At 40.9% G+C, this 13,665-nt stretch overlaps 1 protein-coding gene across 4 annotated transcripts in view; it reads right to left on the bottom strand.

Annotated features, from left to right (window-relative positions):
• Positions 1–11,699, bottom strand: part of KDM3B (lysine demethylase 3B) — a 47,211-nt gene extending 35,512 nt beyond the window's left edge. For 3 of the 4 annotated variants that reach the window (XM_084216075.1, XM_084216076.1, XM_084216078.1), the window contains exons 1-7: positions 11,419–11,699; positions 7,711–7,878; positions 5,203–5,316; positions 4,620–4,725; positions 3,073–3,197; positions 1,636–1,704; positions 134–715 (exon numbers count right to left, since the gene is read on the bottom strand). In XM_084216075.1, coding sequence (XP_084072201.1) covers positions 134–715; positions 1,636–1,704; positions 3,073–3,197; positions 4,620–4,725; positions 5,203–5,316; positions 7,711–7,878; positions 11,419–11,589 — 1,335 coding nt within the window. In that variant the 5' untranslated portion in view covers positions 11,590–11,699. The remainder of the gene's footprint in view (positions 1–133; positions 716–1,635; positions 1,705–3,072; positions 3,198–4,619; positions 4,726–5,202; positions 5,317–7,710; positions 7,879–11,418) is intronic. The other variant, XM_084216077.1, reaches the window with a different exon arrangement.
• Between the last annotated feature and the right edge of the window lie 1,966 nt (positions 11,700–13,665).

Below are 13,665 nucleotides of genomic sequence, written 5' to 3'. Positions count from 1 at the left end.
AGGAGATGGACTCATGAGAGAAAAAGTAGTTTTTTCAGTTCCATGCACACACATTTTAACAGGAGTATGTTGCAGAACATCTGTTGCAAACATGTAAATCTTTCTAGAACAAGGGGGATCATGAGCTACTCACCTCTCCCTGGGCTTGTGATCGGACTGTTTTCAGTTTCTCCTGTCCAGTAACAGCTGGCAAACTGGTATCAGAGATTCTCACAGTTGTCGGCGTCAAAGCAGTTGTAGTAACTGCAGATGCAGAAGTCACTGTGCCTTGGCCAACCTGTTCCAGTGACTTTCCTGCCTCTTTACACCCAGATCCAACTAGTAACGGCTGTCCAACCACAGAAGAAAATGGAGTGAAGGGCAATGGTGCATCACCACCAACTGGCTCATCTTGGACTACTAGTGTTCGGCCATTCTCTTTGGTGTAAGTAGCAAAACGAATATTGCGATTAATCTGAGGAATAAATGAAGGCAACTGCTTGGCCCTTGGATCCAGTCCTGTTTCACTACTGGAGACTCCTTTCCAGGGACCTCTGCTTGCCTCACCTCCATCACTACCATTGCTATCTGCCTCACCCCTCTCCTTTAGCTTCTTTGTTGCAGGATCACAACCAGGATCTGATACATTTTTCCTCCTCCTTCCATCCTTTCCCTCCAGGCTTTCCTTCTTCTTTTTCCCTTTAGATGATGATTTAGCTGCTTTTAGGCCCCCTCCCTATAACAGACAAACCATGCAATCACTAAACAGAACAGTCCAGATACCCATTCAAAGAACTTTTTTTCTGTCAGAACAGAATATATTACACTGCTCTGAAGTTCAGGAACACTTTATCCCAAATTGAGACATCTAAAGTGAGATGATTTGTAAACACAAAACACAAGCATTAAGTGCAGTCCTGTCTTTTGTGTACTAGAGTAAGATCTGCACAAGTAAGTTTTTAACTGAGCTACCTTGCTGTAGTACAAACCACATCCTGGCAAATTTTGAGAAATACACAATACTCCAACAAAGCTCTTTGTAATGTATGAATACCACCTGCACACTAATTTTTGCTGCAAGCATAAACCCCACGGTTCTTTTGAAGGGCACGCTTTCTGTCCACTGCACAAAGCCTACAATATCTAACTGCATGAGACAGCTTGCCCTTTAGCCTAGGGTAAAAATTCAGGTTCAAGCATTATCATGGAACATCTCAACTGAGGCACTGAAATGCCACAAACATATAAGCTTGCTTACAAGGCACAGCAGCCAGATGGCAATTTTTAGAAATGCCTTAAAAGGTCTGCGAAGCAGCACAGAGTGATCCTATTAGAGAAAGGCAACAACACTACACCTTAAAATGGAGTACAACCACCATGGTTACATCGCTACTGATCATCCCTCCAAGATCCATGCTAAATTTAGTAAACAGGCCTGAACAAAAAGAGAAGATTGCTTAAAGAAAGCTATGACCATCAAAATGGTAAATAAAATTTTCCTGTTCAAACTTTAAGAGGAAAATTACTAAAATATCTGAAGTCTACAGTCAACACTGCATCCTTTTTTAGTCCTTTCCAGATTTTACTTATTTCACATCAAAAATTTTACAAAGTTGCACACTGTATATACAAGACCTGAATGAACGGCCATACTACCTCGCCTGGAGAAGTGTTATCCATCACCACGTGAATCAGTCGAGGATCAACCGACTTTATCTCACCACTCTAATTTTCAGCCAGATTGATAATGAGGAAGTAGAAGAAAGAAAAGCAGAGGTTAATTTTTAATTCAAAGTATACAGTATCAACATAAGAGACACTGTTACTGCGCAGGCCCTCTCCCATTTACCTTTTCTTACTATCTCACTTCCTTAGTAATACTACAGCCTTCTAGTTAACCTTCTATCCTTTTGCTCTTCTCCATTTCAAAAACTTTCAGATTTGATTCCTACCACTGTCTGTATATTTGTTCTTGCATATTTGTTCTATTGAGCATTTCTAAAGGTATTCATTCCGTTAAATGTAGCTCTTGAATTTTATTTAACATGGTTACATGCATGCTCACTCCGCTCGATGTAGAAAGGACTACTGGAAGAAGCACATCAGTTTAGCCTAAGGATCCTCATCAGTGTCTCCCCAAAAGAAGCAGTGAATATCCAATCTCTTTAACTGTTTTTGGAAGTTCCTTTCTATTTCACAGTAAGTACATCGGAAACTCTGTGCTTCCTAGCATGTATGTGCTGAACACACATAATCCACAATTACTATGCCTCTCCAAAGTACTATGCTGATTTACCATACAAAGTACACTTTTTTCCCCTGTGTGCCAGCAACAGCAGTAGTCAGAGCGCAGGATTACTGCTCATTCAGTGCATTCCATCTAGACATGGAAGAGGCTACAGGGGCAGTGGGTGCAAGACACAAGATGGGACCTAAAACCAAGATGTGTGCTGCTGCTACACAGCACCATGGACCCGCTCCCAGTTGTTCTGGAAAAAAGAAGCTATGAGGAGCAGGCCACTGGCAAGACGGAGCTACCTGTCAAACTGCCCAGAAGCACATAATAAAAACCAATAACTAGCAGTTCAGATTCTCTGTGCTGTACACAGGTTTACTGATAGGAACAGGGGAACAGGGCAAAAGGAAATAGTTTGAGCTAAAAGACATAAATTTATTTATATTAAGACTTCATCTGCTTTGCTACAATTGTTTCAAGCCACTTGTACAGTCTGTCAGAGGGAAACCAAGAGAAGGCATAGGAAAACCACAATGTAAGGAACCCAGAAGGTAGCTTTCTATGCATCAGCACGCTTTCCCTTCTGGAGAGTAATTTCCAATATTTTTTCTTACAGCACTCATTTCCAATGAAACTCTTCCAGCTTTTTTTTTTTTTAACAGAAGTGGTCTGTGTGACCATTTTTTTTCTATAAAGTCATCCTAACAGGAAAAAAAACCCTGTGAATTGCAACACAAATCATTACTCATCTTTTAAAGCAGAAAAACAACCCAAAGTAACAAGTTTTGGTGAAACTGTCATTCTCTACATATAGATATTGAGGAATGCTGCACCAAAGCACCACTTCATATTTTTACCTCAGTCACAGACACCTCCATAAGACGAGTTATTGGGTCTTGGTGGCTCACAACACCACAGAGCCAGCTATTTTCATCCTCTGGTTGATAAACTTTAACTCGCTGGCCTTGGACGCTGTAAGGACCTGGAAAAGAAGGACTTTGAGAACACTTTCCAAACAAGTTTGTGTCATACAATAAAATGGTTCTCTGCACTTAATTAGGGCTTGAAGTGTCATCTTCCAGGTGGAAAGAAATTAAAACACCAGGGCTTCTGCTGCAAATCCTGTGTAAGCAGGCACTTTATCCTAAAAAGTCAAAAGGTCCTCATTGCTCTAACTCATGAATACAGTTTACACATAAAAAAACCCAAACATGAAAGACCAAAATTAACTCACTCCTTTGACAAAATCAAGCTACATGGGGGCTCCTTGCTAACTAAATTCTTTTGCTTTCTAACCTACAGGTTACTAATTATGCACCATCAATCCAGTGAACAGTCCCAGTATTCTGACTTAGTCCAGATGTGTCAAATCCCAGAAGAAAAGCTATGCATTTCAGAGTAAAAACATGTATTTGGATATCCAACATCTCTAAACCAACCAGTCTTAGTTCTTTGACACAGACAACAGATCATCTACAGAAAGGTTTCCTCTCACCCTGCCCTTGCTCTCCAGATCAGTGTGCTGAGCTTTCATCCCACCCTAAGTCTAGACAAAATAAAACCTCTGCTTATCTTGGATCAGCACAATCTACATGATGCAACAACCTGTATGTGACACAGCCAGAATTAGGCACTTTAGAAGAAGGCTTCAAACTGGACAATTCTTAAGCTACTTACTCATCAAAGAAGTATTGTCCTCAGAATTTCTATGAACACACATTATATTTGACCAAAAGGCACCAAATTCTCATGAAGAACTATATCTTCCTTCAAATGTAAGACAGTGGTCTGTCTGCAGGGTGGCTCCCTGGCACATGAACTCTGGATAGAAATTATTTTAGTACTTGACCAAGATGACCCAAATCTGACAACCAAAGCCACAATCAGGCTTAACCCTAATACACAATCCAGACAACATATATTAACTCTATGCTGACCAGCCACATCCACACATATATTCAACTTAAACAATTGATGTATAATTATCAAAATGTGAAAATGTGAATTGCCATTACAAGAAAAGTTTCTGAGGATCAGCAGCTACAAAGGAACTTCACTTTTAAGTTTCCACAGTTACAGAACAGAACCACACAAAAGGACCAACACTTGAAAAATTCAAAACTAAAACTTAAAATAGGGAAATTGTAAATACACAGACACTGCCCTACTTTAACTAAACCTCACGTGACCATTCCCAGTAGTTACTTCCTGGCTGTATGTAAGCAACTGCTTACCTGTATCTGTGATAAAATAATGTTACTTTGTAAAGGACTTGCAAAATACAGAAAACTGACCCCCAAATGAAACAGTAACAGATACTATTACTATCTCCCTTCACAAATTCCAGCATAGCCTTACAGCGGTTGCACAACAAAGTAGCTCTGAGAAAGAAAACCCACCTTACCTCTACTAAATATCTCCTGAAGCTTCTGGTCGCTGATCAGCGCATTGACAGATTCTCTTAGTGAAGGCTGCTCCTGTAGAATCTGATTTTGACACTCTGTTCCCATCTGCCAAAAACAAACAGTTTTAACAAAGTATAGTCTTCATGGATAATAGAAACATTAGTTTTTACAAAACAGCTCTTCTGACTGCAGTCAGATTGACAAAAAAGAAAAAAAAAGTAAAATTAAGAAAAATATTACTGAACATGCCAGGAGGAATAAAGGAATTAACTATGCAAAAGCTGTATATATAAAATGTGTATTCATAGAAATTCTGAGGACAAAACTTCCACTGTAATTAACAGCTACACAATGACAGCTAGCTCTCCAATTGAACAATGTAGAGAGTGTCAGTACTTTTCGAATGCAAATGGAGGTCAGTGTAAGGACCTGGAAATGCAGGGAAACAAATACAAATATGTGACAGAGCACTGAAAGGAGAAAGATGGGTATGTCATTGAAACAGTAAATAAAACCCAAAACTAATCTGACAAGCACAGCAGAAGGCTAAATTTATATGTCAACTGAACACAGTTCAAATACCTGAAATAAACGTAATCCACTGGCATCAGACAGGAAACGTAAATGTCTGTCCAGAAGAAACTCCACTGGGACCACAGAGCCTAACCCCAGCTTATCTACTAGAGGAGTAAAGGTCTGTGATGAACAACAAAAAAAAAAGTTACCAAAATGACTGAGCATGCATGCAGGCCAACAACAGTTGATTTCATACTACTCAGGGTTTTAAAAAATTAGAAATTTTCATTTCTCAACTTGTACTGTTCAGTGCTTGAGTTTTAATGTAAAATACTAGTCATTATTGTAATAAATGGTAACAATTATGTCTAAGCCAGTAATTCTTGCATTACAAACAGGAATTACAGAAAACTGGACCCACTTTTTCAGCAGATCTTAAAGAGGAAATGAAAACACCTGTGGTGGTGTTTGATTTTTCATAGGTAAGCATCTTCTGATGCTCAGGTTTAAAAAAAAAAGCTTTGTTTAAGGTTAAAAAAAAACTTTGGTTAATAGTTCAAACTCTCTAACATATTTCAGATACAGACTCATGAAAGGAGTGGTTTTATTCTTCTACAGAAGCTAGCTGTAAGGAATTTATACACTTATCAAATGAGAGCATTTTTGGCTACTGTTTTGTGAAAAGCTAAAGTTCATAGCAAGTGTATTACTGATGTTCAAGATGCAGAGCAAATCCCTAGTGAATTCAGAAACCTTGTAATAGTAGAATCAGACAACCTTATAACACAACTTGCTGATGGAAAGGAAGTTGCCAACCAGAGTCTTTGAAACGTGTTACTTGACTCACGCTCACACTTACATGATTTTAACACAAGTATTCATGACATTTTTCCCTTAACAGCTCTCATCAACTTTGTTTACATTCCATTCTTCCCACAAGAGAATAAATATAAAAATTTAGTTACTCAGTTTATGCAAAAGCAAAAAGGATTACAAAAAAGAGACAAAGAAGAATGAAAACACATTCACAAGTGATATATATCTTACAAAAAAAAAAAAAAAAGAAACAAAACCCACCATCCCCCACACTCCTGAAACATACCATTCCCTTTGTAATGGTAAGTAGTTGGTTTCCCACTGCAAGTATGTACTCTGGTGCTTTGACTAACTCCAATCTGCATTCCCATGCAGTTATCTGAGTAGGCCTGTAGTACCTAGAGAAATCTTCAATGCTCACAGAGGATGGAAACATTTTTTCAGCAAGCCTACAGATAAAGCTTGGGTTGTAGTGAAAGTTGTCTGGAATTTTACACGGTCAGCATGCAGACTATGGTAACACCACCAAATCACTCAGATTTTGACCAATTTGGAAATCAACTGAAAGACGCTGATCCCGTGTAAAAAGAGTTTCCCAGACGAAACTAACTGGAGTTCTTTCCTGGAGACAAGCTGGAAATACACCGAAAGGAAAACTTCACCTATGGAAAAAATACTCTCTACAGACTCACTGCTGTAAAGGCCTGGTCTTCCTCTGCCTTAAACCAAGAGCAATAAAAGAAATCCTCAGAGAGAGATGCAGTGATGAACTTACTGATTTGAGCCTGAATGCCCATTTAAAACACTAAGTTCAAATTCTACCAAGGCACATGATCCTTGACAGGAAAAAATGTTTCAATGTATCCAGGTACAAAATGTATTAAAAAGCAGAGAGTAGGATCCCAAGCAGTCCAAGGCCTGTGGGAGGACCAAAGAAACAAAAGAAGGGGCAAATAATAAAAATTAAACAGCATAAAAATGAGTGAAGGATTCCTACATACAATGATCTTTCCTATTCAGAAGTCACTAAGAGAAGAAATACATAAGGAATGCTCTTCACTATATACTACTCATCAAGATGTTTGCAGAATGGGTATATTCAGATATGCTAGCTAAAATAAACTGGCTTTGTTTTTAAGTGTCATGACATGTAACTGCCATGTAAATAGCAATATGGTTAACCAGATCAAGAAACACGAGAAAATTTTGCATGTCATGTTAGTTAATGCTGACAACAAAACAGAAATATTTTTTTTAGATTAGGAGTGGCCAATTTATGGTTTATATATCAGGCACAGCATGCATTCTCTTCCTGAAGACTGCTTTCTGGTATATCTATTTAATTCATGCAACAGCCTTTACCATACAGAGCTCTGGGAAGTCCTTTGTAAGTCCAAAAGGCTTATTCTCACAATTCAGAAAAGCCTGACATACACAAGGTTTTAAAATAGGGAAAAATAATCTTTTCAGATATATAACACATTTCTTCAGAGACTAACTTTAAATAGTAAATATCACTTTTCGGTACAATATGTCATAGCAATTTCTGGGGTAGGAACTGGAAGCATACTGCCTCTCCAATGCCTTCCCAAAGGCACTATTAAGTACCAGTTAAGGAACTCGTATTAGTAAAAGTCCATGCTCCAAGCAATTTTCAAATCGGCAAAATGGTGCCCTGTACAGTATCCAAGCCTTGAGTTTCACAGTGGAGCTGATGAAAACCTCTGAGGATCTAAGGGCTTCTGGTCAAATACTCACCAGCGCAGGCCACTGCGCCTGCGAGATTCTAGTCCCCTGAAGAATAACTGGGTCATTTCGAGGTGCCCAAACCAATGATCCTTCCAGCAGCAACACTATAACTTCTTCAGCATGGACTTTGACCCACGCATGTTGTTTCCAGTTACAGCCATCAAATTCCACAAAGATCTGATTTAAAAAAAAAAAAATTCATCTCTTTTCAGACACTTAATAGAAAATAAGATTCCTACAATCCTTATGGAAAACGAGACTGCAATTTTAGTAAGAAAAATCAGGGTAAGTATTGCAATGTTATCACTGAGACTACATCTACATAGCTATGGGAATCAAATTAACAATCACTAACCTAGGAAAAATTATTTAACCCCAAACATACATCACTGGCTCCAAATGCTGTGTTTTCCTATACAAAATTAAAGACATGAAAATTGTTCATCCCAAAATACAAATGATGACCCAGTGCAAGCCTCTTCCACAGTAGGATTTTTTAGAGAATCTCAACAGTCTTACTTGGCACTTCAACAGACAGCCTGTATCACCAATACATGTATCAGTATGGTTAACTGACATTCACAGAACTAAAAGCTTCAGCCTGCAAGGTTTGCGTTTGCAAAACCCATTCTAAATCGGAAGCTGCGTCTTGTCTTCTACATTATTAAACTCCCTGAACAAATGCAAATGTTTTGGATGGCATGAGATTACCCAGAATTTCCTACTTGCTAGATTTTTAATAACCTTATTTACAAGTGTAGCAATATAAACCACACTACACACACTACAAATCTAAATCACTATTCTGAAATATCATCCTCTTTTTTTTTTCCCTATTACAAAGGACAACTGTTAAAATATTTTGAAATTACATGGCAAGAATGCTAAGCTTACACATCTCATTCCATGTCCTAACAACTGGAGCTATTATGTGTTAGAAAAGTCACATTCCAATCTCTCATCTACAGAACTTACACACTTGCCAAATATAATCAAACACGTCAGATGAACAGCAAAAAATTACTAATCAGTTAAGGAACATCTTAAGCAGGATATCAAAACAGGGTTTTATAACCATTACAAGATCACTGGGAAGCAACAAGGCTAACCAGAGACAAACAACTCTCTGCGTTACCAATACACTGTATTAAAAGAAGTATTAGGGACCACTTAACTCCTCTACCCCACTCCTCCCCCCAGACTCAAAAGCTCAAACCCCAAGGGAAGAATAGGAAGTAACTCTCTTCATGAATTCTTGAACTACATTACTGCTTAAGCTGCCCTGCTGAGAAAGAGTGTCAGACCTTCCAAGATATCCTTCCACCAATTAAACAATTTTCAGCAGTATAGTGGAAATTAGCCTTTCCGTTTTCAGTGGGCCTATAGCTTTCTTAATATTATATTTGTCCTACTTTGCCAGTAGTCCCTACTCAAAACACTTTGTGTCCCAGGCCTCCTAACTTTTATGGTACTGTAGAATTTGCCTATCCATTAAAACAATCATGTCTCATACTTCTGTTCCAAATAAGAAAAGCAGTACTGTCCTTCATGTGACGCATTGAGTTATTTTCCCATTAGCATGCACTTTTACAATATTAGGAAAAAATTAGGAAAAAGTACCATGTACTTTTACAATATTAGGAACAGACTGAGACAAAGCTCAATAGGTCTTTAATGATCCTGTTCTAGTAAACATTTTGAGAAAGAGGGCAATACCTGTTTCCATTTAGAAGAGGCAAAGTTGTTTTCTAACAGCAGCATAATTTTTCCTCAGGATTTCTTCTAGATGCTCTGAATATGGGACAACAACTATGACTGACATTTATACGTATTCTTTTGCGGAATAACCACAATTAGGTTACTCCACATTATATCAAAGTAAGAATGTCTAAGAGCTACTCTGTAACCAAAATTTTACAGGGGAAAAAAACCCAAAAATCTTTCAGAGGCTTTACTCTACCAGAAAAAAAAAACCCTACCACGAAACCCATACTTTTAAGTTTTATACTTCTTGTCTGTTCCCAAGATTTCTGCCCTAGGAAGGTGCAGATATTCAACTGCACTTTTGTACTTCTAAAAGCCCAACACGAGATTACATGCTAGCAATTGATACCATCCTTACAGGATGAGAAAGGACAGACTTACATAGACCAAAGAGTAGAAAATAAATTTTTCCTAGCCTTTATCACACCTAGGCCACACTGTTACCTTAGAAGAGTATTTCCTAAACAGTGGTTGACTGCTTGACGCCTGCTAACTCATCACTTCTGACAGAATTACTTTAAAGAAAACTCTTTTCCAACAGTATATCGTTGTCATTGTCACAGCAGCATTCATTATGCAGGGAAGAGTCCATGAAAACACTGAATGTCTCACATTACCATAAATTCTGCCTCGACTATTTTACACAGTTCACATTTTACAGTTCTTGCATAGATTTTTGAGAATACACTGTTTAGAGACAGCTACACCCCTGAAACAGTATTAAGCAGAAGCGTACTGATGCAGTGCTGAATGAAAGTAATGAATTCACACACCAATGAAAATGCAAGACTACTGATGACATGTGTCCAATACAGTCTGCTACAAGAGTGGCTCTTCAGCTGGATCTTAGCCCTGACACACTTTCACAATTCAGATAGTCTCAAACACCTGACACGTTTCCCCTTTGAAGAAACCTTTTCTGCATGGGTTTTTCCTTCCTCCTCCCAGAACAAGTTAGGCAGCAGCTACAGTACACAACTGCAGCTCTCAACTGCAGACATAGGGTGCCAGGCCCGCCAGGTTTGCAGAGCCAAACCTAGCACAACGCTTCCTGCTGACAGCCATAGGTGCAGTTCTAGAACAAGGACAAGAAAGCAGTACCACTAGAGGATGGATGGCAAGGAAACAGCTCAAATTTGGAACTCTGCAAACAAGCCCAAAGAACTTATGGTAACTACTAATTTTTAAAAAGCTGATTATAAAGAGAATTAAAACTCTTCACAAACACAGAACCTCATTCCTACCTACTAAATCAGACACAGCCCTCCAAAGCATGCCAGCACTTAAAACAAGTGCCTGCAGAACTGACACATGCAAAGAGACACTCCACCAATACATTTCAAGAGGTCTTTTTAGGATCTCCACTCAAGCATTTCACTGAGCTATACTAGAAATAAACGAGACAAATGCTTAAGAGTGCCTCAATACATGATATGAAGCCCAAGTTCCTACAACTAAAAACAAAACCTGAGAAAAAATCAAATGGATGAGCCTCACTCAAAAGTCAGCCCTCAATATATATTTTCACATACAATTCACGCTGGTCGAGAACACTTAACATCTTCCCGGCGGAAAAACAAAACAACCCAAAAAAACCCCAAAACAACGTTTTGAGGTTATATACATACATATCCATCAGCACCAGAAACGTCCCAGACGTATTCGTCTCACACGTATGTTACGTCCAACCACCGCACCGGCGGTACCGGACCCCTCACATATCTGCCCGGTCGCTCCGCCGTTGCGCTCGTCGCAGGCGGGACCCGCCGCTTCCAGCCCCGTAGCGCGTCCGGCGGGCCGGGCGCTGCAGGCGGGCTCGGGCCGCCAGCACAGCTCGGTCGCGGCACTCCGCCCACCACCAGTCTAGCCCGGCCCGTCAGCGGCCCTCGCGGGAGTCTCGACCCACGGCCCCGTCCACGGAACTGTGCGCCCCGCTCCCGCCCCGGGCCTCACCGCCAGGTCCTGGGGCACCGCTCCGCTCATGGCCCTCACGGTGCCGCTCCGCCAGGCCCGTGCGGGAAGCGCAGGCCCCGGCTCCGACCCCGCCGTCTCGCCTTCGCCCGGCCCCGCCGCCAACAGCAGCAGAAGCCGCTTTCCCACGGGAGAGGCCGCCGCGTCCGCCATCCCCGCCGGGCAGAGCCGCCGCCGTCGCCCGAGCGCTCCGGCCGCAGCCGCCGCCCGAGGCACCGAGAGGCTCCTGCCCCGCGCTGGGCCCGAGCGCCGCCCGCCGCCGTCCCGGCGTGCACTGCGCGATCGACCCGGCCCCACAAGGCCCCGCGCGGGACGGGCGGGACCCGGGCGGTCCGAGGGGCCGTCGGGAGGGACGGGCATCGCGGCGGAGCGGGAGGGCCGGTCGCCGGGCGTGGGCCTTGCCTAGGCAGAATCGCTCCCGACCGCCAAATTCAAAACCTGGAATTATCGCAGAAATGAAGGAGTTTTAACCTAAATTTTCATGTAAACACACAGAAGAACCAGTGCCCGCGCCTCAGGCTGTATCCCACAGAGAGCATGAGGAACTCCTGCCAGCCCCAGAGGACCGGCAGCACCGCACAGAGCGGGGTGCTTCACTTTCCACTGAGGCAGATTTTGGAAAGCAGGTGCATTTAGGAAGTAATTACAAAATTACTGATACAAAATCAGTAGGGGAATTAATTCAGCTGTCATGATTAGCTACTAAATCTGAACAGTTATCATGTAGCACACCACAGTGTTCTAAACCTGCCCCTTTTCAACATCAACCACAAAACACTTAAGCATCCTCTAGTTAGAAAAATGACATGTGATTTTATATCTGTTTCTGCTTTTGCAGTAAAGGTACAGTAGCAGTGCTAGAAACTGGAATGAGGAGCAGATGCTATACTCCATACCAGCATAAGGATACTCTTGTGAAAGTAGGTTGTTCTTTTGCACATAATCTTTCTTCACTCTGGCAGAGACCCATTTGACACTGAATTAGCAATAGCAAAGACAACTTGCTTGCTTTCACTTCCATTTATTAAAATGATTGTGCCCAGTTGTTTTAAGCGGATGACATTTCCTCTTTGTTACTTTCTAGTTAAAGGGATGCAATGTACTGAGCGGAACATAGGTAAGGCAATGCCCAATACCAGTTGAACAACTACACTAAACTTCAAAGTTATCAGTGGCACCAGCACTCTGTGCTCTCCTCCTGTCCTATACAGCATCTCTGAGTTTTGACTTACTACACACCACTAGATTTACTAACTCCCCTCCCCTGTTTTGTTGGGTTTTTTTAAGTACAGTACCTACTTGAAACATTATGGAATGGTAGCAGAGCCATTATGTCTTGCATCTAAGTGAGTGCCATGGTAAATCCAAGATCAGTACTACATTCTTTGAAGACCAGTCTTTGTCCTCATGTCTTAAGTTTCTTTACTGAAACAATAATATTATCAGCTGTGCAGCAGAAATAGTACCACCATGTGAAAGATTCCAAGCGCTCCTATGCGGCTTCCCATTCCACCAGTTGAGACTCCCATTGCTGTGATAAAGCAGACCAACATTTCTCATCTCCCAAGCATGAAGCTGGATATTCCAAAGGCATATAGCACCAGGTGGGCCAACAGTGATAAAATTCACCAATACTAGGGGTTTCCTAAGTGTCATTAATAATTGACCCAGACAGCATAGGTCATAAAACATAAATTAAATTTAATGTAAAAAATACCTAACAACTTTTCTATGCTAATTCTGTTGCACCAACCTCTACTACAAGTTAGAAAAATTAGTTTCATAAGCTGTGTGTTAATTTCAAATACTGTTTTACTGTGAAAGGGTAAAGACAGCTACTGCTGCTAAACTACATACTTAAATGGCTGCAAAACAGCTATCGCAATTTCAGATTGTGAGAAATCAGGTAAGTAACCACCACACTACATCCAAAGGTGTCCCTAAAGCACTGAACATGGCTTCTTCTCCAGACTGCCACCTGTACAGCCTTGAGCAATGGTCAATGCTATAGCATACAGAGAAAGTAATTTGCCAGAGTGGCTGATCCAGGGACCGATTTTGTGGAATTTAAATAATTTGAGATGTGGACACTCACCTGTACAGGTTTTCAACCCTCCCTTTCAATATTGTATCTAAGGCTACCCCTTCCATAGACAGCAGCCATGTTCTTTGGAGAACTTTATTAAAATATATCCAAGAAGTAACCAAACATTTTCTAATGAGCCAGGA

Source organism: Fringilla coelebs, assembly GCF_963513975.1.
Source record: "Fringilla coelebs genome assembly, chromosome: 15".
NCBI classification, from domain to species: Eukaryota; Metazoa; Chordata; class Aves; order Passeriformes; family Fringillidae; genus Fringilla; species Fringilla coelebs.
Note: the sequence above shows the minus strand (reverse complement) of the source record. Positions and strands in the feature narration are given on the sequence as shown.